General features: G+C 38.4%; 2 protein-coding genes across 2 annotated transcripts in view; both read right to left on the reverse strand.

Annotated features, from left to right (window-relative positions):
- The window catches only part of PTPRR (protein tyrosine phosphatase receptor type R), a 310632-nt gene that overhangs the window by 233164 nt on the left and 52468 nt on the right, over positions 1-25000 (reverse strand). The window lies entirely within an intron of this gene.
- LOC105943569 (ribosomal RNA-processing protein 8-like) lies at positions 11822-14007 on the reverse strand. The gene has a single exon (XM_055118540.1). It carries the CDS (start codon positions 13751-13753, stop codon positions 12383-12385), a length of 1371 nt encoding a protein of 456 aa, XP_054974515.1. The 5' UTR covers positions 13754-14007; the 3' UTR covers positions 11822-12382.

The raw sequence follows: 25000 nt of genomic DNA on the forward strand, positions 1-25000 counted from the left end.
AATATAGTACATACAATATTGTATCTCTGTATATAAGGGTATGCAGAGAGATGCAGATGATAAATTCTTTAACAAAATATCCATAACTTCCCTAAAAAAATTGAAAGTATTTTATTTTGAAACATTTAAGGCATAGGAAAGAACAAATAATGATGTTCTTTTACCAAGAGTGATAAGAGAATGGAACCAGTACAATGGGGAACAAGGGATATAATTTTTTTAACTAGACAGAATAAAAGATATGGCTATAAATACAGGTCTGTCATAAATTCTAGATTCTGTGCTCTGCATTGATCATTCTGTGCTCTGCATTGATCATACCATTTCCAGTGAAAAATGTTCTCATTTCCCTGAATGTGGCTTTTGATCCATAAAGCAGCATATGTTAAACTATATGATCCTAAGTATTCTTCTATTTCATATATTTTATACTGCTGAGGACACTTGACTGTATTCATAGGCACTACTCAGCCAATTTGACAGGAAATAAATTTCCTACCATTTGTAGAATATTGAGTTTCCCGCAAGTTCAATTCATACATTTATTTTGCTGGTCATTATAGGGCAAGCTATTGACCTCTTCTTTACTTTGATCATGGAACCTGGGACTTATTTTCTCAGAACATAAATAAACTTCAAACGTTAACAAAGGGGGATTAGAGTGAAAGTATAGTGTATAGGGCATTTAACTTGCATGTGGCCAACCTGGGTTTGATCCCCAGCATCCCATATGATCCTCCCTGCACTACCAGCAATAATTCCTGAGTATAGAGCCAGGAGTAACCACTGAGCATCACAGGGTGTGACTCCCCTAAACCAAACCAAAAACAAACCAAACAAAATACTAACAGAATATCTTCAGGATGTCAAGAATAACCTATGTTAGAAGGTGTTTTGAGGTTCATCCACATCACTGCTACTTCCATTTTACAAATGGTGTGCTAATCTGTTATTAGAATGGGTATGTTTTTATAAGTGAGGCTGTCTATTTATTGCTGAATATAGAATTGATCTCAAAAAAAACAAACTTGTTTAAGTGGGATCACTATTTAGCATAAATCTTATATATTCTGAAGGTCATTAACACTAAAACATAAAACTTGCTGATGTCATTATTTCTTAATGTATCTTGGCAAAGGAAAACAGACCTCAGATGCTTTTAACTAAAGATGATTTGTTTTATGGGTTGAGATCATTTGGTGATGGCAGAGAAGAATGTGAGCTATGTAGGAATCGATATTCTTTGGCTAGTGTGATGACAACTATTTAAATACAGAATATGGGGCAAATGATCAGAAATAAAAATGAGCAAAGATATTATAACAAGAACATAGTGGAGAAAAAATATTAACATGGTAATTTTGAAAAACCATAAGACAGATAAAGTCACAGAAGGGAATACAAGGGCAGCAAATTGCGAGTCAGAAGTGAATCAAAATCTGGCAAATTAAAGCAAGTGTCAGGTATGCATACACACAAAAAGTTTTGGGATAAATATGGTTTGACCAGTAGGAATTATTCTAGATTTTAACAGAGATTGCTAAATATCACCCCAGTATTCAGTCTCTTTTTCTCCTAACTAATAGAACCCTCTAAAATAAAAATTACATTATCAGCTTCCCTTGCTCTTGACATGGCCATGTAACTCAACTCTGGTTAATGAGATCTCAGTGAAGGTGATCTCACTACACTTTCTACATACTCTTGGACATTTATTTACCCTTCATCTTGTCCTATGGAGCAGAAGATGGATGTCATGATGCTAAGCTATATAGATAATGATTATCTTTAAAGCAAGGAGAGCAAGAAAAGCAAGGATTGCTAAGAAATTCATGGACCAGAGTTATCCTGCCCATCTTCTCTACCTAATAAATAGCAAAATTAGGCAGTTTTCTCTAAAATAAGGAAAATTAGGACTCTAAATTTTCTAACTCAATCTTTCATATTCCTCTTTATTCTGTATATATGCTTATGTATGTGTACACGGTTTTTGATGCATAAACTCTACTGGCTGATAATTTTCATCTTTGCTATACGTTTTTATGACATTTTTGGTTTGTTTTGGTTTTGAGCTCTGAAGTTACTCCTGTATCTACATTCAGAAATTAGTCCAGGTGGTGCTTGGCAGACCATATATGATGCCAGGTATTGAACCTGGTCAGCCGGGTGTAGGGCAAGTGCTCTAGCTGCTGTACTATATTTCCATTCCATACATGTTATATGACTTACATTACTGAAGGATATGGGGCAAGTCTTGGAAATATGCAACTGCAATATATGCACATCTGAATTTATCTAGTTTATTTAAAAGCTATATAATCCACTATAAATGCATTAATATTAGTTTGGGGAATCTCAGTTATGAAGATGAAATGTTCCATGGAACATGACTTGTATAGTCTGCAAACCAGTCTTTCTTTTAAGAACTGATGTAAAACATTGATAAACGAGCCTGAGAGTTAAAAAAAAAAAGCACTAGAGGATTATCAACTGTGTAGTAGCTTGAGTTTGCTGCAACTTGGATGGCATTCAAGGGCGTTGGGCTATAAGAAGTGAGTCATAAAGTAATGATAAAAACTAGATCTCATGCTAAACAAATGGGACTACATTAAACTAAAAAGCTTTTGCACTGCAAGAGATACAGTGACCAGAATCCAAAGACTATCCACAGAATGGGAAAGGATATTTACACAATACCCATCAGATAAGGGGTTGATATCAATGGTATATAAAGCACTGGTTGAACTCTACAAGAAGAAAACATCCAACCCCATCAAAAAATGGGGCGAAGAAATGAACAGAAACTTTACCAAGGAAGAAATACGAATGGCCAAAAGGCACATGAAAAAGTGCTCTGCATCACTAATCATCAGAGAGATGCAGATCAAAACAACCATGAGATACCACCTCACACCACAGAGACTGGCACACATCCAAAAGAACAAAAGCAACCGCTGTTGGAGAGGATGTGGGGAGAAAGGGACCCTTCTACACTGCTGGTGGGAATGCCGGCTAGTTCAGCCCTTTTGGAAAACAGTATGGACGACTCTCAGAAAACTAGAGGTTGAGCTCCCATTTGACCCAGCAATACCACTGCTGGGAATATATCCCAGAGAGGCAAAAAAGTACAATCGAAACAACATCTGCACATGTTTACAATAGCCAGAATCTGGAAAAAACCCGAATGCCCCAAAACGGATGACTGGTTGAGGAAACTTTGGTACATCTATACAATGGAATACTATGCAGCTGTTAGAAAAAAGGAAGTCAAGAATTTTGTAGTTAAGTGGATGGGCATGAAAAGTTTCATGCTGAGTGAAATGAGTCAGAAAGAGAGAGACAGACATAGAAAGACTGCACTCATCTATGGTCTATAGAATATCAGAGTGGGAGACTGATACCCAAGAACCGTAGAAATAAGTACCAGGAGGTTGACCCCATGGCTCCGCGGCTGGCCTCACGTTCCGGGGAAAGGGCAACTCAGAGAAGCGATCACCAACTACATTGTAGTTGAAGGCCATGTGGGGGAAAGGAGTTGCGGGCTGAATGAGGGCTAGAGACTGAACACAGCGGCCACTCAACACCTTTATTGCAAACCACAACAGCTAATTAGAGAGAGAGAACAGAAGGGAATGCCCTGCCACAGTGGCAGGGTGGGGTGGGGGGGAGATGGGAGTGGGGAGGGTGGGAGGGACACTGGGTTTACGGGTGGTGGAGAATGGGCACTGGTGAAGGGATGGGTTCCCGAACTTTGTATGAGGGAAGTATAAGCACAAAAGCGTATAAATCTGTAACTGTACCCTCACGGTGATTCTCTAATTAAAAATAAATAAATAATAATAAAAAAAAAATTAAAAAAAAATAAAGCAAAAAAAAAAAAAAGAAAGTCCTTTTATTCTCATAACTCACATTTTCTTTCTATTCAGGTCCTTTGGGGATTGCTAAAGTGTAAATATTTATGTGTCTGTTTTAAGAGTACAATGTTACTGCAAGGACCCATAGCCATGTGCCAACATTCTCTTATTATTGTCCATAGGATCCTTTCTTTCAACTCCCAACCTCCTTTCCCCGTAAATTAAATTATGTTATCAGAGTCCAAAAAAAAAAAAAAAAAAAACTAGATCTCATGCATGTGTAGAGTACAAAGAAACAAAGTAAGAAACTGACAACCCTCAATGCAAAGGAACACTAAGAGGTGTGAACAATGGAAATGGGAACTGAGAAGGCTGGGGGTGGGGGTTGGGAGAGGAAGACCATAAAGGTGGAGGGATTAGAGTAGCAGTTCTGCAACTATGAAACAATGACTGGAGTAATACTGCAAACTACAAAAATGGATTAATCAAAAATATTAATTAAAACTAACACGAATCCCCTCCCCCAAACTGGCTTGATATGGCTCTGGATTCCCCCTCTTAGTGATTGTCAAATTTTTCTCATATGTCAAACATCTAGGCTTCTCTCCTGTGCGATTGGGACACTGGTCAGTGCTCTCATTTAATTCCTTTTCTTAGAAACAGGCACCAGTCATTACAAGTTCACACCCAACATGCCTATGTGGTACTGCAATATTAATATTCCTTACTTGGTTTGATCAATGTCCCATAAATGTGATCGCATCTTTGAATTTTGAAATCTGAATAAATATCTACATGTCTTTAGATTCTGACTTGAGTTTATTTCTGAATACTATCTTATTTACTTCCTAGTATAGCTATGATAAATTATCTCAAGTTTATACCTAAAGAATGCAAGTTTATCTTATAGATCTGTAGGTCAGAAGTCTACTATGGACCTCACTGGGCTAAAATCAAGATCTTGATCACACTGTGATTCTTCTGAACATGAAAGGAGACAATCAATTTCCTTTTCCTTTTCTCTTTTCTACATGCCACTTCTTCCATCTTTAATGTCTGCAAGGACAATTTGAATTCTCATTTTATGCTATCCTGATTCCTCCTTTTCCTCCTTCTTCCCATTTTTAATAATCAAATTGGGGTCCAGAAATTCAGAATTAAGATTAATATTGCTATCTATGATTCAAATAATTAACAACCTTACCTTACCTTGCATCTGTACCCCCTCCCCCAAATTTGTCATATAGGGAGCATTCACAGGTTCTAGGAGTTAGGATGTGGATATGTAGAGGTGGCTATTATGCCTAACATATCACTTTTGAGTTAAATGTTTAAAGTATCTGATTGCAATTAGATTTTTTTTAACTCAACCATTTCTAACACAGGCTAGAAATTTAAATGGATCTGGAAAATTAAGATGAAAGCACACTGAAAAGCTAGAAATGAATCAACTGAAAAATCAGAGAAAGAACTCAGGGCAAATTCCTCACTCTCAGAAGGACTGGCAGTCAGAGAAAGAACAGGGACAAGAATTGTCCTTCTGTTTCCATTTGAATACATTGCAGACAGTCAAGGTGAAGCTATCTCCATAAAAATTTCCTCAAGCAAAATCCTGAGGACAAGAGTCATACTCATCAGAGGTACTGTAAAGTCACGGTATATTCAAGAACACCATGAGCATTGGGGTCAGATAATCTGCTATTGAGAGATTAGTCTTGCAATCAAGTTCTCTTACATTCTTACTAATTCAGATTTCTTTGGTTTGTTCTAGAGAAACTCCTACACATAGTCTTTTCTCTCTCCAGAAGAGCTGCGTGGTGGAAATTCCACTGTAACTCAATGGTCATTGTAATCAAAACTTATTATACTAACTAAATACCACAGTTCATTGCAGCCCATATTTTTCTGGAATCACCATGAGCCAGAGTATAATAAGGAGTAACCAACCCAGTATGCTATACGAGAAGATCTTAATTCAAACCTATTAATAAAATGAAGGTAAGTCATTTTCCTGTAGAAATGTTGCAGGCTTGTCTTATACTTTCAATTTATTGCATTTGCTTTAAAAACTGGTTGTCCCTCAATGCTTGCCTGGTTCTCTCTACCTTGTCTTGAGTGATTTTCCAAAAATAATTATTATTTTTAGCAATTAAGTGTTACAACTTGATTCCTTGATTCCGAGTACCAGGGCCCATAGGAAATGTTTGAAAACTGATAGAGTAGCACAGTATGATGCTTAACATAGGCAGGTAAGAAAACTTTTGTCTCAGGGATTGTAGCCTACAAAAAGCAATGCAAGATTTAAACATATATAGTAATTCTGATTTTTATAAACCAGAACAAAATTTTGAGTATTAAACATGTCCCAAATGTAAGTTGGACAAAGATAAACACTTCTCTTTAAGTTCAATAAATTTCTGATGCCAGACACAATAACTTTTGTTTGTGTATTACTCATGGAATTAATTTTCATTATGGTTTCAAAATGTAATTAGCATTTTATTAATAAAGGTATATGTGTATATGCTATAAGGATCATAATACTTGTAAACCAATTTACTGATTCTTTGTGGATCTACCTCGCTGTTAGCATTAGGTCCTAATGTACTCTATTAGTGTTGCCAATTTACTTTAGATAATATTAGAGCTCAAGTCTCACATCTTCAAATTTAATTTAAAAAACCTTTAAAAGAAGGCTTTTAAATCAGTGGCAATGTTAGCATTTTCCCTGAAGGAATTTAGAGTTATGTTTCCTCCTGAAATGCTCAATAAAGCAGTTCCTATGGAAATATGTTGTATTGGTAACCAAATGCCTTTGGCAACCAAATGCCTTTACTTCTTATGCATGACTGTGAATTTTGCTTTCTTGTATGAATACACCTTAACTTTTAACCATAATTCTTTATAGGAAACACAACAGGTTATAATGAGTGCAGTTACGTTTACAAATTTTTTTTAAAATTAATTTATTTTTTAATTAGTGAGTAACAGTGAGGGCACAGTTACAGATTTATACATTTTCGTGCTCATGTTTCCCTTATACAAAGTTTGAGAACCCATCCCTTCACCAGTGCCCATTCTCCACCACAAATAAACCCAGCATCCCTCCCACACCCCAATCCCATCTCCCCCCACCCCACCCTGCCACTGTGGCAGGGTATTCCCTTTTGTTCTCTCTCTCTAATTAGGTGTCCTGGCTTGCAATAAAGGTGTTGAGTGGCCATTTGTGTCTAGTCTCTAGTCTACATTCAGCACACATCACCCTTCCCCTGCATGGCCTCCAACCACATTTTACTTGGTGTTCCCTTTGCTATCTGAGTTGCCCTCTCCCCAGAATGTGAGGCCAGCTTCCAAGCCATGGAGTCAACCTCCTGGTACTTATTTCTACTATTCTTGGGTGTTAGTCTCCTACTCTGTTATTCTATATTCCACAGATGAGTTCTATCTCACTCGTGTGAGACATGCAATTGGCCAATGTCTGTCTCTCTCTTTCTGACTCATTTCAGATGTCTTTCTATGTCTGTCTCTCTCTTTCTGACTCATTTCACTTAGCATGATACTTTCCATGTTGATCCACTTATATGCAAAGTTCATGACCTCATTTTTTTCTAACAGCTGCATAGTCTTCCATTGTATAGATGTACCAAAGTTTCTTCAACCAGTCATCTGTTCTAGGGCACTCAGGTTTTTTCCAGATTCTAGCTATTGTAAACAGTGCTATGATGAACATATAAGTGCAGATGTCATTTCAACTATACTTTTTTGCTGCTCTGGAATATATTCCAAGCAGTTGTAATGCTGGGTCAAATGGGAGCTCAATTTCTAATTTTTTGAGAAGTGTCCATATTGTTTTCCAAAAGGGCTGAACCAGTCGGCATTCCCACCAGCAGTGTAGAAGGGTCCCTTTCTCCCCACATCCTCTCCAACAGTGGTTGCTTTTGTTCTTTTGGATGTGTGCCATTCTCTGTGGTGTGAGGTGGTATCTCATGGTTGTTTTGATCTGCATCTCCCTGATGATTAGTGATGTAGAGCACTTTTTCATGTGCCTTTTGGCCATTCATATCTCTTCCTTGGGAAAGTTTCTGTTCATTTCTTCGGCCCATTTTCTGATGGGGTTGGAAGTTTTCTTCTTGTAAAGTTCAACCAGTGCTTTATATACCCTTGATATCAACCCCTTATCTGATGGGTATTGGGTAAATATCTTTTCCCATTCTGTAGATTGTCTTTGTATTCTGCTCACTGTATCTTTTGCAGTGCAGAAGCTTCTTAGTTTAATATAGTCCCATTTGTTTCAATTTGGTTGATCAGTTGAATGTCATCTTTGAAGATACCTTTATCTTCAATATCGTGGAGGGTTTTGCCGACTTTGTCTTCAATGTACCTTATGGATTGTGGTCTGATGTTGAGGTCTTTAATCCATTTTGATCTGACTTTTGTGCATGGTGTCAGGTTAAAGTCTAAGCCCATTCTTTTACATGTGGTTGTCCAGTTATGCCAGCACCATTTGTTAAAGAGGCTTTCCTTGCTCCACTTCACATCTCTTGCTCCCTTATCAAAGATTAGATGATCATACATTTGGGGTTGTGTGTAGGGATATTCCACCCTGTTCCATTGGTCTGCGGCTCTGCCTTTGTTCCAGTACCATGCTGTTTTAATTGTTATTGCTTTGGAGTAAATTTTGAGGTTGGGCAGGGTGATGCCTCCTTTCGTCTTTCTCCCAAGAATTGTTTTAGCAATCCATGGGCGTTTGTTGTTCCGTATGAATTTTAGGATTGCTTGATCCGTTTCTTTGAAGAATGTCATGGGTATCCTTATAGGGATCGCGTTGAATCTGTATAATGCTTTGGGGAGTATTGCCATTTTGACAATATGATTCTCCCTATCCTATCCATGAGCAGGGTATATGTTTCCATTTCCTCATGTCCTCTTTTATTTCATGGAGTAGTGTTTTATAATTTTCTTTATAGAGGTCTTTTACTTCCTTGGTTAAGCTGATTCCGAGGTACTTGATTTTCTGGGGCATGATTGTGAATGGGATTGCTTTTTTCATGTCCCTTTCCTCTGCCTTATTGTTTGTATATAGGAAGGCCATGGATTTTTGGGTATTGGTTATAATGAGTGCAGTTACATTTATAAATTCTTTTTTAACAAAATTCTTAAATTGGTCAAATTCTGTTCTTGTGGAAATCTTTGCCTAATGAAGACCTGAATATCTATTTAATCATAGGTTGTTCCTAGTATATGGACTAGCTAGAAAAGCATACTAAATTTATCTATGGCATGCATATTTTTTTCCTGTGTCGTTTTTAACAGGTTATCACATAATTGTTGACTTAAAATAATTTATTCTCACATTTTAGAAGGCCAGAAGTCTAATAGCAAGGTGCTAGCAGACTTGTATTCCTTCCAAAGCTCTATACAAGGATTTGTTCTTTGCCTCTTCCAGCTTCTGGCAATTCTTGATAATCCTTGAATGGGAGGGGATCTTAAGACAATGGTGGAGGGAAACAAACACCTTGGCCATGAAAGGTGTAGCGTTGTAACTTTGTACATATGAAATCTTGTATGAATAGTATTGTAAATCACAGTGCTTCAAATAAATAAAATAAAAAATGTAGCACTGTAGCACTGCCATCCCATCGTTCATCAATTTGCTCGAGTGGGCACCAGTAACGTCTCCATTGTGAGACTTGTTGTTACTGTTTTTGGCATATCGAATACACCACGGGGAGCTTGCCAGGCTCTGCCATGAGGGTGAGATATTCTAGGTAGCTTTCCGGGCTCTCTGAGGGAGATGGAGGAATCAAACCTGGGTCGGCTGTGTGCAAGGCAAATGCCCTACCTGCTGTACTATTGCTCAAATACCACAAAAAATGCATCAAACAATTTTGACTACACAAAAAAGTCAGTAAGCCTTTAGGCGTGGTGAGTTCCCTAATTTTCATAATTTCAGCCAAAAATGCTAGCCTGCAGGACTACTGGCTGAAGGCGCCCAAGTTTTCCTGTCCTCTCCAAAGCACTGCAAAGGAGCTCAGCAAAGGCGAGAGACAAGGACTCTGTTGGGGAATGGTCTGTCTCTTGACTGGGGAGAGAAGGGGCAGAGATATACATGACGAGGCGGTAGAGTTCACAGACCTGTCAGGGGTGATTTAGTATACAGATTTGATCAAAGCAGGACAGGGACTCCCGATAGTGGAAACGAGCAAAAATCAGGGACAGAAACCAGACTTCCCTTCCCAGGAGCTCTGTGATTTTGCGTGATGAACTCAGTTTTTTTACTGATGGTCAGTTGGGTATGTTTTTAAGCCTTTTTGTTTATTATTTTCATTGTTATATTTTAAGAATTTTAATAGGAGATGACTATTGTGATCACCAAAAGCTGTATTGTTATTTATATGAAAAGTAAGTAAAAATATTGAATTTTAAGATACATAGGCTGGGGCGATAGCACAGCGGGTAGGGCATTTGCCTTGCACGCCACTGGCCTGGGTTTGATTCCCAGCATCCCATATGGTCCCCTGAGCACCGCCAGGAGTAATTCTTGAGTGTAGAGCCAAGAGCAACCCCTGTGCAATGCTGGGTGTGACCCAAAGAGAAAAAAAAAGATACATAGGGTAACAAGAATTTCTGTTGAGTTAGCATTAGACAATTGCACTAAACTAGGAACAATAATAAGGTTGTTTTTTTTTCTTTTTTTGCTTTTTTGGTCACATCCGGCTATGCACAGGGGTTATGGGGTTACTCCTGGCTTTACACTCAGGAATCACCCTTGGCGGTGCTCAGGAGACCATATGGGATGCTGGGAATCGAACCCGGGTCGGCCGCGTGCAAGGCAAATGCTCTACCCGCTGTGCTATCACTCCAGCCCTGGAACAATAATAAGGTCTTAAAGAGATTTTTGGATTCATTTTGTCTCCTATATTCTTACTCTATTTTAATGAATTCATAGGTTTAAATTAGAAATAGCAAATTTTAAGGGTAGTTTTTATAAAAAAGGATAACTCTTTAAGCAAAACATACATACGCCAAAGATGGTCCAAGATTATATGCATGAAGCTATTATTTCTTATTATAAGTAAATGAGTGGTCAATCAATGATCACGTCTGATTACATTACTTAGAAGGTTTATCTGTATTTGTACTTGATTTATATAAATATTTGTTTGGATTTTAAAATGTTATTAAAAATTTTAAATCATGCCATTAATAGATTTTAGTGGCATGTTACAAGAAGAATAACCCGTGAAAAATAATTTTTTTGATCTGAAAATATTTATTGTGCCAAGTATTATGTTTCCTTTTCTTTAAAACTTTTTTAAATTGAATCACTGTGGCATATAGTTACAAAGCTTTCATGTTTGAGTTTCAGTCATACAATGATCAAACACCCATCCCTCCACCAGTGAACATTTTCCACCACCAATGTCCCCAGCATTTCCCCCTCCCCTCATCCCAACCCTCCCGACGCCTCTATGGCAGACAATTTCTCCCATACTCTCTCTCTACTTTTGGGTATTATGATTTGCAGTACAGATACTGAGAGGCCATCGCACTTGGTCCTTCATTTACTTTTAGCACACATCTCCCATCCTGAACAATCCCTCCAACAATTATTAACTTAGTGATGCCTTCTCTATTCCAGTTGCCTTCACCCCCAGCTCATGAGGCAGGCTTCCAATCATGGAACAATATTCCTGGCCTTTGTATCTACTGTCCGTGGGTATCAGTTTTATAATATGTTATTTTATATTCCTCAAATGAGTGCAGTCATTCTGTCTGTCCCTCTCTCTCTCTCTTTTTTTTTTTTTTTTTAGTCACGGTAAATTTATTGAGTACCTCCTATATTCCAAGCTCTGGAATAGATATACCCAGTTAACATACATAACAATTCCAAGACAGGAATTTCACCATTTTTCCAAATGAGGAATGGGATATTCAGAGATTAAATGATGCAGCAGTAAGTGGCAAGTCAGAATTTGAATCCAGGCCTACCTACTTGATTCCATGACCCGTGATCTTAGCTATACCAGAGCCCTATAGGCCAAGAGGTGTAGATAGGACTGTTGTGGATCAGAAGGCTCTAAAGAAAATGAAGATAGGGGAAAACAAGACTTCAAAACAGGGATAGTGCAGATGTGAGTCAAGATGTGAGTGGGCTACTAGCTACTCCACAGACAAGAAGCAACAGCTACCTGTTTGAGGCCTTGAAGGCCTAAAAAGAAGTTAAAAAGCTGAATCTACTGAAAACTGATCTATAGGTAGATCAGAAGAGGGCTGGAATCTGGGATTCTAAGATACCCTGCCTGCATTCATGGAATAAACTCCATATACTTTATCTAGCTTGAACCAAGAGGTCTTCAGAGCAACCAATAATCCATCACCTGAGCAGAGTTGAGTCAAGAGTTTTTATCACGATGCTTCCGGGAGGAAGGGTTGTAGTAGGTCCTGTTTCAGCCTGTCTGTATAGTCTTCAGTGCTCTGAGACTAAAGTTCAATATGTGCCTCCCCTTCTATGGGGGTTCCAGAGGTCACCTACGCTTATAGAGACATGGCTGAAGCTTCAGGCCTGATTGTTGTGCTTTGGGCCCTACCCGAGGAGGTCCAGTCTTTTGAAAATCAAACAAGGAGAAGTAACTGTTGGTCAAATCCTTGAAGATGATCTTAAAACCCAGTTTGGTCACAGCCCTTAGAAAGGCCCGAACATCTTCAAAGCGGCTGCTGACTTCAGCCACTTCAAGGAGACCCCCTGGCTTCAGCACTCGATTTGCCTCTTCTAGGAAGTCCCTGATGTTGGTTCCCATCAATGAAAGACAGAACACAGCCACATCTACAGACTCATCCTCCAGAGGAACCTCAGCCATGTCACACACAGTAACTCTGGGATCCAGAGAGGCCAAGTCAAAGCAATGAACAGGATTCCGGACACTAGAAGCCAGGCGGCAGTCTCCACAGCCAAAATCAGCCATCACGAGGGATGCAGGCCTTTGGCGGAGATCTTTGGCAATGCGGTCCACAGGATGCAGTGGCCACTTCTTGACTTGATTCTGATAGCCTCGGTGGTAGAGAAGAAAGGCCTCAGGGTCTTCTTGAAAAAGGCTTTGGGCAGCACTACTGGGCTTTGAGTATAATTGTTCATTGAGGTAGGGAAATTGGGCACCATCCAGCCTCTGTGTCATACGGGCTCGCAGAGCTCCCGCCCGAGCATCCTGGCTGTCTGGATTGGGGACAGGAGGCACCTCTGTCTGCACTGTGGGAGCTGTGACCGAAGTCTGGTCAGTCGGCTGAGGGGGTCGAAACTTGTTTTTCTGTCTACGCTTGTTCTTCTGCCGGTTCCGCCACTGCTTGCGACTCAAAGTGTGGGGTGGATTAGGGGAAGAGATCTCAGGGTTTGGTTTGAATGTGGACGTGTCACTTGTAGCACTACTTTCGCAAGCTTTGGGTCCTGTTTGGTTAACATTATCTAGCTGCTGGACTGGGTTTGACAGGGCCTCTCCCTGATATTTCCTCTTTTTCTTCTTTTCAGCAGAATCACTGCCAAGAGCACTTTTGCGACACTTCTTTCTTTCCACTTCCTCTTCCTCAGTGTCCCTGTCAGGTGGGCCCTGTTTTTGATGTTTCTTTTTCCTCTTCACAATTGCAGTCGAGGCACTGGCACACAGGGCATTTTTTTTGCATTTCTTATTCTTTCCCACCTTCACTTCTTCCTCAGAGTCACTGCAAGACACACTGGGGGTCTGCTGGGGGAGAGATGCAGCCTTCAGGGCCTGTAATGTGGCCAAGAGCTGTCGGCGCCTGGAGCCCTTGACGGGCGAGGCCGGCGCGGGCTGAGGCCGCGTGACCACAGGCCCCAGACACGCGGCTTCGGGGACCTCCTCGGCCCATTCTGGTTCCTCAAACATGCGGGCCAGGTGGGCGCCACACGCCGCTCCACGTGCAAAGCGCGTCCCTAGGAACCGCGGGCGACGAACCACCGGAAGCCGGAAACCAACGATTCTGTCTGTCCCTCTCTTTCTGATTCACTTCACTTAGTGAATTACTTACTTACTCACTTACTCTCCATGACCACCCACTTATAAGCAAATTTTATGACTTCATCTTTCCTAATAGCTGCATAGTATTCCATTGTGTAGATGTATCAAAGTTTCGTTAACCAGTCATCTCTTCTTGGGCACTCGGGTTGTTTCTAGATTCTGATTATTATGAATAATGCTGCAATGAACATACAGGTGCAGATGTCATTTCTACTGTGCTTTTTTGCACCCTTGGGATATATTCCCAGAAGTGGTAGTGTGTGGTCATATGAAAGCTCAATTTATAGTTTTTTAAGGAATGCCCATATGTGAAAAATAATTTGAAAATCAACATAGTTTATATAGACTATGTACCTAGCATTGCATCAAGCATTCAGAGAAACACCCAAGAAGTACAAATCATATTTCACACTTTGAAGGAATTAAAATTTGGTTGAGTGGTAGGGCCAAGATGATTAAAATAATTAATGATCAAGAGCTGTAAGGATAGTACAATGGGAAAGGCACTTGCTTTGCATGCAGCTAACTTATTTCAAACACCCCATATGATCCTCTGAGTCTACCAGGAGTGATCCGAGAGCACAAAGTCAGGATAAGCCCCGAGCAACACTTGGTGTGGCTCAGTTCCCATCCTCCCACCAGACAATAGCAATCAATATGACCAGTAGAAAAATATAAGTTATGTTTTGTAAGTTTTGATTTAAAAAATACATAAAATGAAAGATTTATGTGGGTTACTGAAATCAGAATATTAAAAGGGAGATTGGAATTGAATTGGACTCTGAAGAAAGATTGAGAAATCTAGGAACAGGACTTGGAAGAAGACTAGTTAAGTAAAAGACAAGAGAGTTTATATTCATGAAATACAAAGGATAGTTGATTTAGGCGCTCTTCAGCTTAAACGAAACACCAGGAAAGCAGATGCAGACCGCAGAATGTACCAGAAACTCAGGTCCTTTCTCTAAGATTCAGCACTGAGTGAGAGTTGAAGAATACAAAACAGAGGGAGAGAGAAGCTTGTCAATATGCACACAAAGTTTATAAGTAAGAACAAGAAAAAATGTTTAGAAACACTTGTTTTGGTTAGAAAAATATCAGAGAGAGAAGGAAAGAATAGGAGACAAAATTATGCTTTCCATTGAGCAGAACAATATATATTCTTATCATCTAAGAGAAAAGACTGGAAGTTAGACTCATAATAGGATACACCGAGAAAGGATGCAGCCATGGGATTAGAGCCGTGATATTTAGAATGCCTTTAATATCTCTTTAGGATGAATCCTGTGTTCTTCTTTAATTAATCATCTCCCTTTCTCAGTCTCTTGTCTTTTTTTCACTCTTCTCATTTGAATTCATAAAACAATATTCATTATTTCGTTTAAGAACTGCCTTAGTCATATCATAAATCCTGGGTCATTATTAAAGTGCCCAAGGAAAGTTGAAAATCCAGGACTTTGTATTGTAATCCATATTTTGATAAATAGCTACATGAATCTAGCCTAGGAAGCTAAGAAAGAAAATAACAGAATCTAAAAATAAGGGAAAGTAATGCACTTAATTCATGCATCATTTTATTGAGTCACTATTACATGAAATTTTTGGTGAGCTAGTTTTTGTGTCATCTTCTGTAATAAGCTCATTAACCTGTAATACTTATACTCAGAGTGCCTCAAGTTTGGGTTTATGACTTTGATATTTCAGAGTGCTAACACAAATAATAGTGCATTGAGGTAACGAGAGAAGAAAAGTAGTTTTAGTACTTAAAAATAATAGAGTGAAATAGACTCAGGGGGAAATAAATATATGCAGAGAGTAAAATATGGTAAATGTAACTCAACTAAAAAACTATTATAAAATAATAATCTCCAAATATGTTAACGATCTAAATGAAAAATAGAAAAATGATTTGCTTGACGTATATTATTATGGTCAGGTGAAATACAACAAAAATAAACAAGGAAAATCTCTTATAACAGTGACCAGGAAAAGGATTTTAGGTTCATTTAAAGATTTGACTATTTTCCAGGAAAAATAGAGAAAGGCTTCTTGGAAAGATCTGTAAAAATGCAGCTTGTACAGTAGAACCTGCCAACTGGTTTACAGAACTGAGTTTTTCAAGGTGGAGGGTTGTGGGGAGGGAGAAAGTGGAGGGGTGTGGCTGAGAGGGAACAATGGTTGAGATACAATGGTGGAGAGAAAAAACACATTCCGGTGGAGGGTGTAAGGTTGGAATGTTGTGTGCACGAAACCCTATCTGTTCAAACCTGATTTAAGGAAGAAATGGCTATTTTAGTTTTTTAGTTGTGAAGCAAAAACAGACTCTCTCTCTCTCTCCCTCCCTCCCTCCCTCCCTCCCTCCCTCCCTCCCTAATGTCTTAATGAGTCTCTCTGCCTGGTGCAGTGCAACACTTCTCTGCAGTTTGTGTGTGTGTTCCTGTCTATCCTGTCTAGCCTTTTCCTTTGGGGAGCTAGAGAGGCACGCACACTGGTGGTCAGGGCTTACTACTTGTTCTGCATTCAAGGAATCTCTCCTGTCACGAAGAGTGCCAGGGATGGAATCCAGGTCAGCCATGTGCCAGGTAAACAGCCTACCCCCTTTACTATCACTCAGGTCTCTCATCTTCTATTTTCAGGATAGGCTCCTGGCATGAGAATTTTTACTAATGCATCTCAGCAACTCAGATCCAGAGTCTGGCATGCTATAAAATCCTATGAGTGGAAGACTAACTTTCTCACTTTGAAGGATGTGGAAAATAAACACCTGGCAGGAAAACATCATAGTTGAGTGCAGAAATTTTGGCAAGAGGCCTTGTTCTAATATAGTTTATGCAGCTGTAAATGGGTATAAAAATGGTACATTTATATGATACTCTCAAGCAACTGAGAGTATCCCACCTGCATGGCAGAGCCTGGCAAGCTACCTGTGGTGTATTTGATATGCCAAAAACAGTAACAAGTCTTACAATGGAGACGTTACTGGTGCCCACCTGAGCAAATCAATGAGCAATGGGATGACAGTGCTACAGTGATGACCTCAAAACTAAAACCCAACCCAAACCAGAACATTTCTATTCTAAAGGCCAATTTAGATTATAATATAGTAAATATTTTTCAGATGGGTTATTAATGGTTTACTAATTTTTATCCTACATATTAGGTTTTGAGATGGTGATGCTGTAGTCTGGCATCGAAATGGACCAGGCCAGCCAAAGAGCCATACTACTTAACTATAAGTTAAAAGCATGGTCATAGATAAATTCTGTCATGATCCAAAAAGTAGCAACTGCATTAGGACCCTGCTAGGGTTAGGAAAGATTAATCTGGCCTGAACACTGTAGTCTGAGATCTATAGTGAGATGTCCCCAGGAGAGCCACCCTACAAGCTTAACGTATCTCTTACTGTATCCATACAAAATAACTAATATGAAGAAGAAGAATTAAGATGTTAATTAAGATGTTAATTAAGTTATTGGACTAAGGAAAGGAGAAAAACCCCTAGGTGGTATTTTGCCCTTGAGTCTGATCTATGATCAGAAAGGGCTGATCATAGATCAACATATCAAAATATGTTGATTGTGCTACCCCCAATGGAGGGAATTGGTAAGAGACAAGAGAGAGACCAAGGCAGCCAGTTGGATAGTGGAGAGACGATTGAGGGAAACAGGAGGAGACGGGCAAGAGGGAGCAGTGTGAGACTGGAATGGAGAGCTTAGTGAGATTGGAATAGGCGCGTGGGGAGGATGGAATAAACAGCAACTGATCATAACCGGCCTGGCGGCCCTGTTCCCTCCTTCATGTGCATGCTGGGGTTGGGATTTGGCCTGAGACCACCAAACACAGGTGGTGAGAAAGAGCCACGGGGGGTTCCTAGTCACACCATGATTATACAGTCAAGGACACACATCAATAATGAATTTTAGGTTTAATTCTCCACCAGTCTTTAATATCTGGTGATAGAGAATTTTTAATTTCAAACTTTTATGCTTTGAACCAGATGGACACCTAGAGATTCTAGAAAGTTTTAGCAGATCTGGGAACTTAGCTGGATTTTCATTTTAAGAAATAGTTCCTTTTTTTGGATAAAGAACAGTTTAGAAATAGTTGTAACATATTTTTTGTTACTTGATTTGCATAAACATAATGATTTCAGTGAAAATAATTTGTACTCAGTTGATTTTTGAAGACTCTCCATCTTTTCACTGAAATTCTGAAGAGAAAACTTCTATATAGGATGGCCATAATCTCTCTACTCCTATGTAGAGTGAAATGTGTCCTCAGGGTCTGTACAAAAGATTGCAAGGGATACCCACCCATACATACTGCATATAATGAGAGAAATGGTTTTAAAATGTAGAAATTAACACAGGGTTCAAATGCTGATTCAGTATAGGCTTAAATCAACCATCAAACCATACTAAAAATAAAATATAATGATTTCATGGGTAGACAGCTGCATGAAATCATGGGTAGAAAGCTGCATGGTGCTGAGTAATCTCCATTTGCAATAATTACCGGGTTCTGTGACCAAATTTCATTCTCTCAGTACTATTCCTTCTGGATAGATATGTGCTTATCTGTACTCATGCAGATTAATGGATATTAAATTATAGTAACCATATTGAGAAATATTTAATAACTTAAGAATGGATATAAACTTGAGTGAAATTGGTTACACTTACATTTTGCATAATATAAAATGGTTTAAAAATCTGATTACTTTTAGCTATACCAAAATATTGGGACAGAATTTGTGGTAAATACTTAACATTATGATTTGAATCCTAAAAAATAACATTCTAGTGAATTTATGTCATGTATTCAACTAGGCATAATTAATAAATAACTTTTATCGGGATTTATTAATTAAATATTTCACAGAGACTTATTTAACATAGGTAAAGTATAAGTATAAAGTATAAGTATCTTAATATAAATTTTTAAAAACTTGTGATGGAACCCATTACTTATCCTGTCATATTTACATAAATATATCCTCTGATTTTAATCATTGACCCTACAATGAACTTTGGGGACGTAATATGTAGCCTACAGAAGACATCATAAAGATGGAATGTAACAACTAATGAAATATTTAGATGACTACTATGGAAGGAATGTATTAGCTATTTACATAACTGCAAAAGGTAGACATTCTAAACAGTGGGGAATAAGTATGAGCGAAACTCCTGTTGGCTGGGGACCTAATGAGTTAAAGAAGATATCTGAGTGTTGGAGTCTTGAGTTCAGTCCTTAGCATTATGTGGTTGCCCCATGAGCCTCCTTGAGTGAGCACTGAACACAAAGCTGGAGTAGTCCCGGAGCACCTATAAGTGTAGCCAAAACAAAACATGGAAAACAAAAATCCTAAACTGAAAAGCAAAAAGGGAATTTTCTTGTCTAACAATAACTTTCCTAACAGGCAGAGCTGACTAGAAATGAATCTTCTGGTAGGAGCTTTCCCACTGAAGCACGTTCCCAAGAACTGATCAGATGGTGATTCAGTATTGAAGGTGCAGAGGGAATCCAGACCGAGAAAGAATCTTTAGAGTAGCTGCTAAGATTTTATCATTTTGTAGCTGCCAAGATGTGTTTGGGATTATTTGGCAATTTTTTCTTTTTTTGTTCAACTAGTAGTGTCCTTTATCAACTTAGCATGACACTTATTTGTATAGTAACACTTTACCAAGTTTGAAAAGAGAGACATCTGGTGGATGAAATAAGCAAAAATAAAGGGGAGTTCATTTTCAAACATGAATTTTTCCATGAAATAAAAATTGATGACTCTATGTACTTCAACAGTTGACAAAAGTCAATTATTCACAATAAGGTTATTTTTATAAGATAAATTGCTTTGTTTTTAAATTCTCTCTCTCTCCTTTCTCTTTCTCTCTCTCACACACATATATATATATATGTATATATATATTTAATTATTTGGACCATAACCAGCTGTGCTCAGTGTTTATTCCTGACCCCATGTTAGAAATCACTTCTGGTGGGACTCAGGGACCATACGAGATACTAAGGATTGAATTTGGGTCAGACACATGCAAGGCAAGAGCTCAACCTTCTGTATCTCTCCAGCCCTTAAAAATATATTTAACAGATGACTTTTTAGTATTTTTTTTCTTTGTTTAATTTAAATTTGAATCTTTAAGGATGGATTCACTTCTCCTTTCAACAGATAAGCAAGCGTTTTTCTTGGTGTCCAATGCGGATGTGCTGCATTCAACTTACATTCAGCAAAAAAAAAAAAAAAAAAAAAAGGATAAAGAAGCACACAAACATGGAAAACACCCACTTGCTAAACCAAAAATAAAAGCAATTGTATGAGTCGTTACCAAATATACATTTGAAATTTTTGTTCTCATGAATTTCAGTTGATTTAAATGTTTAAATATAGTACTAGATTTTTCTGTTGGGGAGAAAGAGATTTAATATCCATTTCAAGAAAGAATAATACAGAGCGATGAGAGATAGTTTGGCTGGGTTTAAGAATCTAACATTATCACTAAACTAAATGACTAATTCAATAGAGAATTTTGTGATTGTCAATATTTACTCCAATTCATAAACACAAATAGACATATATCTTCATGAGAGCAGGGCAGGGCTAGTCAAAGTGTTAATGTGATAAGCACAAGTTTTACAGCAGAAGGTTTGGTTGCATCTCCAGTATACCCCTGGGTGCACAGAGTCAAGCACAGAACCAAATACATCCAAGCCTCCACCCCCTCCCCCAACACAAAAGAAAGCAACACCAATAACAAAATTTTATGATCGAAGTACTGATATTTCTATTTATTTATTTATTTATTTATTTATTGGCCACACCTGACTATGTTCAGGGTTCTGCACTCAGAGATCACTCCTGGAGGAACTTGGGGACCCTATAGGGTGCTGGGAATCTAACCCAGATCAGGTGTGTGCAAAAGCCCTACCCACTGTACTATCTCACTAGCCATGGGTAATATTTTATTCTCTGTATCAGAAATAGAAAATTTTAGACATTTAGATACTGAATGAATCTCTAAACTTAACCGGAAATAATTTCTCTAAATATACTTCCAAACATTCAGAACTCTCTTACTTTCTGCTCTTCCTGGGAACAGAAGTTGATGCGTCCATTCATTTATTCATTCATTAAGTGACAGCCCCTGTGTTGAACATTTACAAAGTGACATCCTCTTAAACTTGAGTTATAAGAAGGATTCTAATGCCTTTACACTGGTTGGACAAAACATGACTTCTACGTATATTTTTGTTAAATGTATTCACATGAATACATTAATATGTTGTTAATTTTTTCAGTGTTTTTAGCTAGCATTTAAAAAAATAAGCTAGTTTCTTTCCCTTTGACTTCAGTCTTATATACTGTGATTTCATAAAATAATAGCCATGATATGTGGACTTTAATTATATTGAGGCACTTTGAAAGCTTTGTCTATAAACTATTTAATTCCAATAATAATTTTAAAGTGGAATTTTGCAAAAAACTGTAAATACATTATAATTTATATGAGAAAATTAAGTTTCAGTAACTTTATCAGAAGGAACAGTGAAGTCACAAATGTCAACATTTGAACCAGATGATGTCTAGTTTCAGAGATATAATTCTTTTAACAACAGCTTATACCTTGACCCTAATGATGACCCAGTGTTAAAACATTCAAATATCGGAGCACAAATAATAATTAGTTAAAAAAGGGGAACTGTAGTGATATATTAAAGCATAAATCACACTATCACTGTCATCACATTGCTCATTGATTTGCTCGAGCAGGCACCAGTAATGACTCCATTGTGAGACTTGTTACTGTATTTTTGCATATTGAATATGCCACGGGTAACTTGGCAGGCTCTGCCATATGGGCGGGATACTCTTGGTAGCTTGCCAGGCTCTCTGAGAGGGACGGAGGAATCGATCCGGGGTTGGCCGCATGCAAGGCAAATGCCCTACCCGTCGTGCTATCGCTCCAGCCCAAAAGAAGATGCAAACTGCTATATAGGAACAAAACTAAAGATAAAATGATATGAGAGCTTTTAAAAACATAGCCCTGAGTAGGAGTTTAGCTCATAACTGCAATTTTATTGCTTCCTAGATGTGGAGCTCTAGATGGTAAAACCTACTTTACCACGGGACAGTCATCTTTCTCTAATATGAAAAGAGGAAGGAAAGAGCCAAGTCTATGGAAAATATGTTGAGATTAAAGACACTGCTCAGGTGTTCTTGCTGTGGCCTAATGCCACCTCTACTCTCCAGGCTTGGCCCTTGCTTCTGTTGCTGCCTGCAATGTGTTTCGGAGGAAAATCTCGTCACAGTCCTTCAACATCCTGGATTTAGACTAGTTGCAGACCAGACCAAGGATGAGGGCAAGTGACCCCAATCAGGCTCTTCTGAAATGGTATTGGCGGCTGTCCCAGTATCCAAGATGTGCAGCAGCTTTGTGGGTGGCCCTAGTCCCATCAAAACTGTGGCTTCTGTGCCATCCCCTCCAGCGCTGGGGCCCAGAGGGCACAGAGCTGCCAGATGGTCAACCTGGACTCACTGGGTGAGAGCATCGGCTGCAGGATGGTGACCTTGAGCTTCCTGATACCCTGAAGTTGCCACCATGCTTACAGCCAAGCTCCACTAGTCTGGGACCAAATTTTTGGAGAAATTAAACTGCCCAAAATTTAGGCACCTGGGAGTCATACTCACAAACCATCTCCACTGTCACCATGCAAGATCACCTACAGGCTTGTTCCAGAGGCTCATAAATAAATCTTGAAAGAGATCAATAGGTGCAGACATTTTTTTTTAGACACTCACGATTAGCTGAGACATTTGGGGTAAACTGGAGTGGGACAGGTTACTCCTGTGCCTACCCAAAGAGAGCCCCTGGCATCTGCTTATACCCACTATCCAAAATTGTTGCCATGTCCCAGCCAAATCTATCATTTCAGGATTGACTTCATGGAGAAATTAACCTGCTGAAAATTCAGCGTTGTGGGATTTGGGACTGAAATCTCTGTGCTTTCTCAGAATCATGATAGGCTACCTTCCTCACTTCCTTGTATTTCTGGAAGCCCCTGCAGTCATGTCCACACCCAAAAGCTGCTATCAACCCAGTTAAAAAATCAACTCCCGCTATTCCTACCAGATAAAAAGTCTGAACTTTCTGACATCTCAAACCCTACAACACTGATAAACAAGTAGTAGCACACCAAATGGGAGAAGGCAGACAATCTTGATTGACAAAACGTACACAGAAGGCTTAACCTCTAACAACACCTCAGTCATCTCTCATATAAGAACTTAATGTTTCCATGATAATATGCAACAATTTATTGTGTACAGCAGTGGTTGGAAGCCTGTCTCAAGTTCTGGGGGAGAAGGCAGTTGGGATAGAGAAGGGACCACTAGGACAATGATGGTTAGGATGATCACTCTGTATAAGAACTATGTGCTGAAAGTGGGTAAAGGAACAAACAAGGTAACCTCTCAGTACCTATATTGTAAAACATAATACCCAAAAGGAAAGAGAGACAGACAGACAGAGAGACAGACAGACAGAGACAGAGAAGAAATGTGCCTGACATAGAGGCAGACTTGGGGGGAGGGGGAAGGAGGGAAACTGGGGACCTTGGTGGCGGGAAATGTATACTAGTGGGGGATGGGTGTAAGAACATTGTATAACTGAAACCCAATCATGAACAGTTTTATAATGGTTTATCTTAAGATGATTCAATAAAAAGCTTTCTTTTAAAAAGTAAAATAAAGACATTACTCTGTACAAAGTACTTAGAAAATTATGGGCATACAATTCTGCTAATATTGTCATTGCTGTATTTCATCAATTAAGACAGCCCACATTATGAAACAATCGATTTTTTGAAAATTGCTGTGTTAGAACAAATGCCTACTATTATTGCAAGTTCCCATCAATTTTGAGATGACTCCTGATGCCGGAAATGTTGACAATCAAAGAAAGAAATATGTCTTGGAATTAATAAAATATTGTTTCATTACATTCAAAACAAAAAAGTTACCATTTAAGGGAATTCAATATTTAAGCACATTATTTTTATTTAAATATTCTACACTTTATGATTTTTTTCAAGTATTTTATGTCTGATCACCAGGGTTTTTGTAATTGTACTCATTCTTAGGCATATTGCTTATATGACAGTAAGTACTCTGAAAAAAGACAATACTCTGGAAGAAACACACAGGATGTATGAGTTTGAATGTATGAATGAAGGAGGGCTGAGGAGGGTTTGTGGATGCTTAGAAGTTTTTCATGGTAATATCCCAAACTACTTGGTAAGGATGAGAATGAGAGAAATGTAAGAGATTGAAAATGGAATCAATCATCTGTCAAAATTGATTGTCAAACTTGATCTGTCAAACCTGATTGAAAATGGAATCAATCATTTTTCAGGATTGCCAGATGTCAGACAAATCAATTGTTATCATTATTCATTAAAGTTAGGCACCAGTGTGGATTCAGTGTACTATCTCTGGTATGTGCAAGATATAAGCTCATGAATAATATTATCAACAGCACAAAGAAAAATGTGTAAGGAAATGAGCTAAAAGTGAATTAAAGTAAGACCTAGTTAACCATGAACTTAATCTAGTTTTAGCGCTGCCAGAATGTTTTCCTCGTCAATACCATATATTTCTTTGTATGCTCTAGAAACTATCAGAATTACTCAGTATGTACTGGAGTAGGAAGAGTATTTTATTCTCCTGATTCTGTGCAAGAAACCTAAATCAGTATTGGTAGATTATGGGGATCTAGAAAAGGAAGCATTGGCATGGTGTTGTAGAAAAAATATTGAATTAAGAGTCTAAGTAATTAAATTCAAGAGCCAGCTTTGTAACAAAAAGGCTATACTGCATTTGTAAATTACCTTATCTTTCTTTGGCTTCTGTGTCTCTGTTTATACAAGGCACATGCTGAATTTAGTAATTTTCTTAAAATTTTCTTCCACCTCATACTCTTTCATTTTCTGATCTATGTCCAAATGATAAAATAAAAGAAAGGAAAGGAGCTGATTATAACTTATTAGCAGAATCTTTGGGCTTTAAATCTGTCCTCATAGAACATTATATTAGTAAATTTCTAC

The sequence above is a fragment of the Sorex araneus genome, chromosome 10, assembly GCF_027595985.1.
Source record: "Sorex araneus isolate mSorAra2 chromosome 10, mSorAra2.pri, whole genome shotgun sequence".
NCBI lineage: Eukaryota > Metazoa > Chordata > Mammalia > Eulipotyphla > Soricidae > Sorex > Sorex araneus.

What these genes read in the sequence shown, in the direction of transcription:
- LOC105943569 (XM_055118540.1), bottom strand. Translation starts at nt 13,753, where the DNA reads ATGTTTGAGGAACCAGAATGGGCCGAGGAGGTCCCCGAAGCCGCGTGT.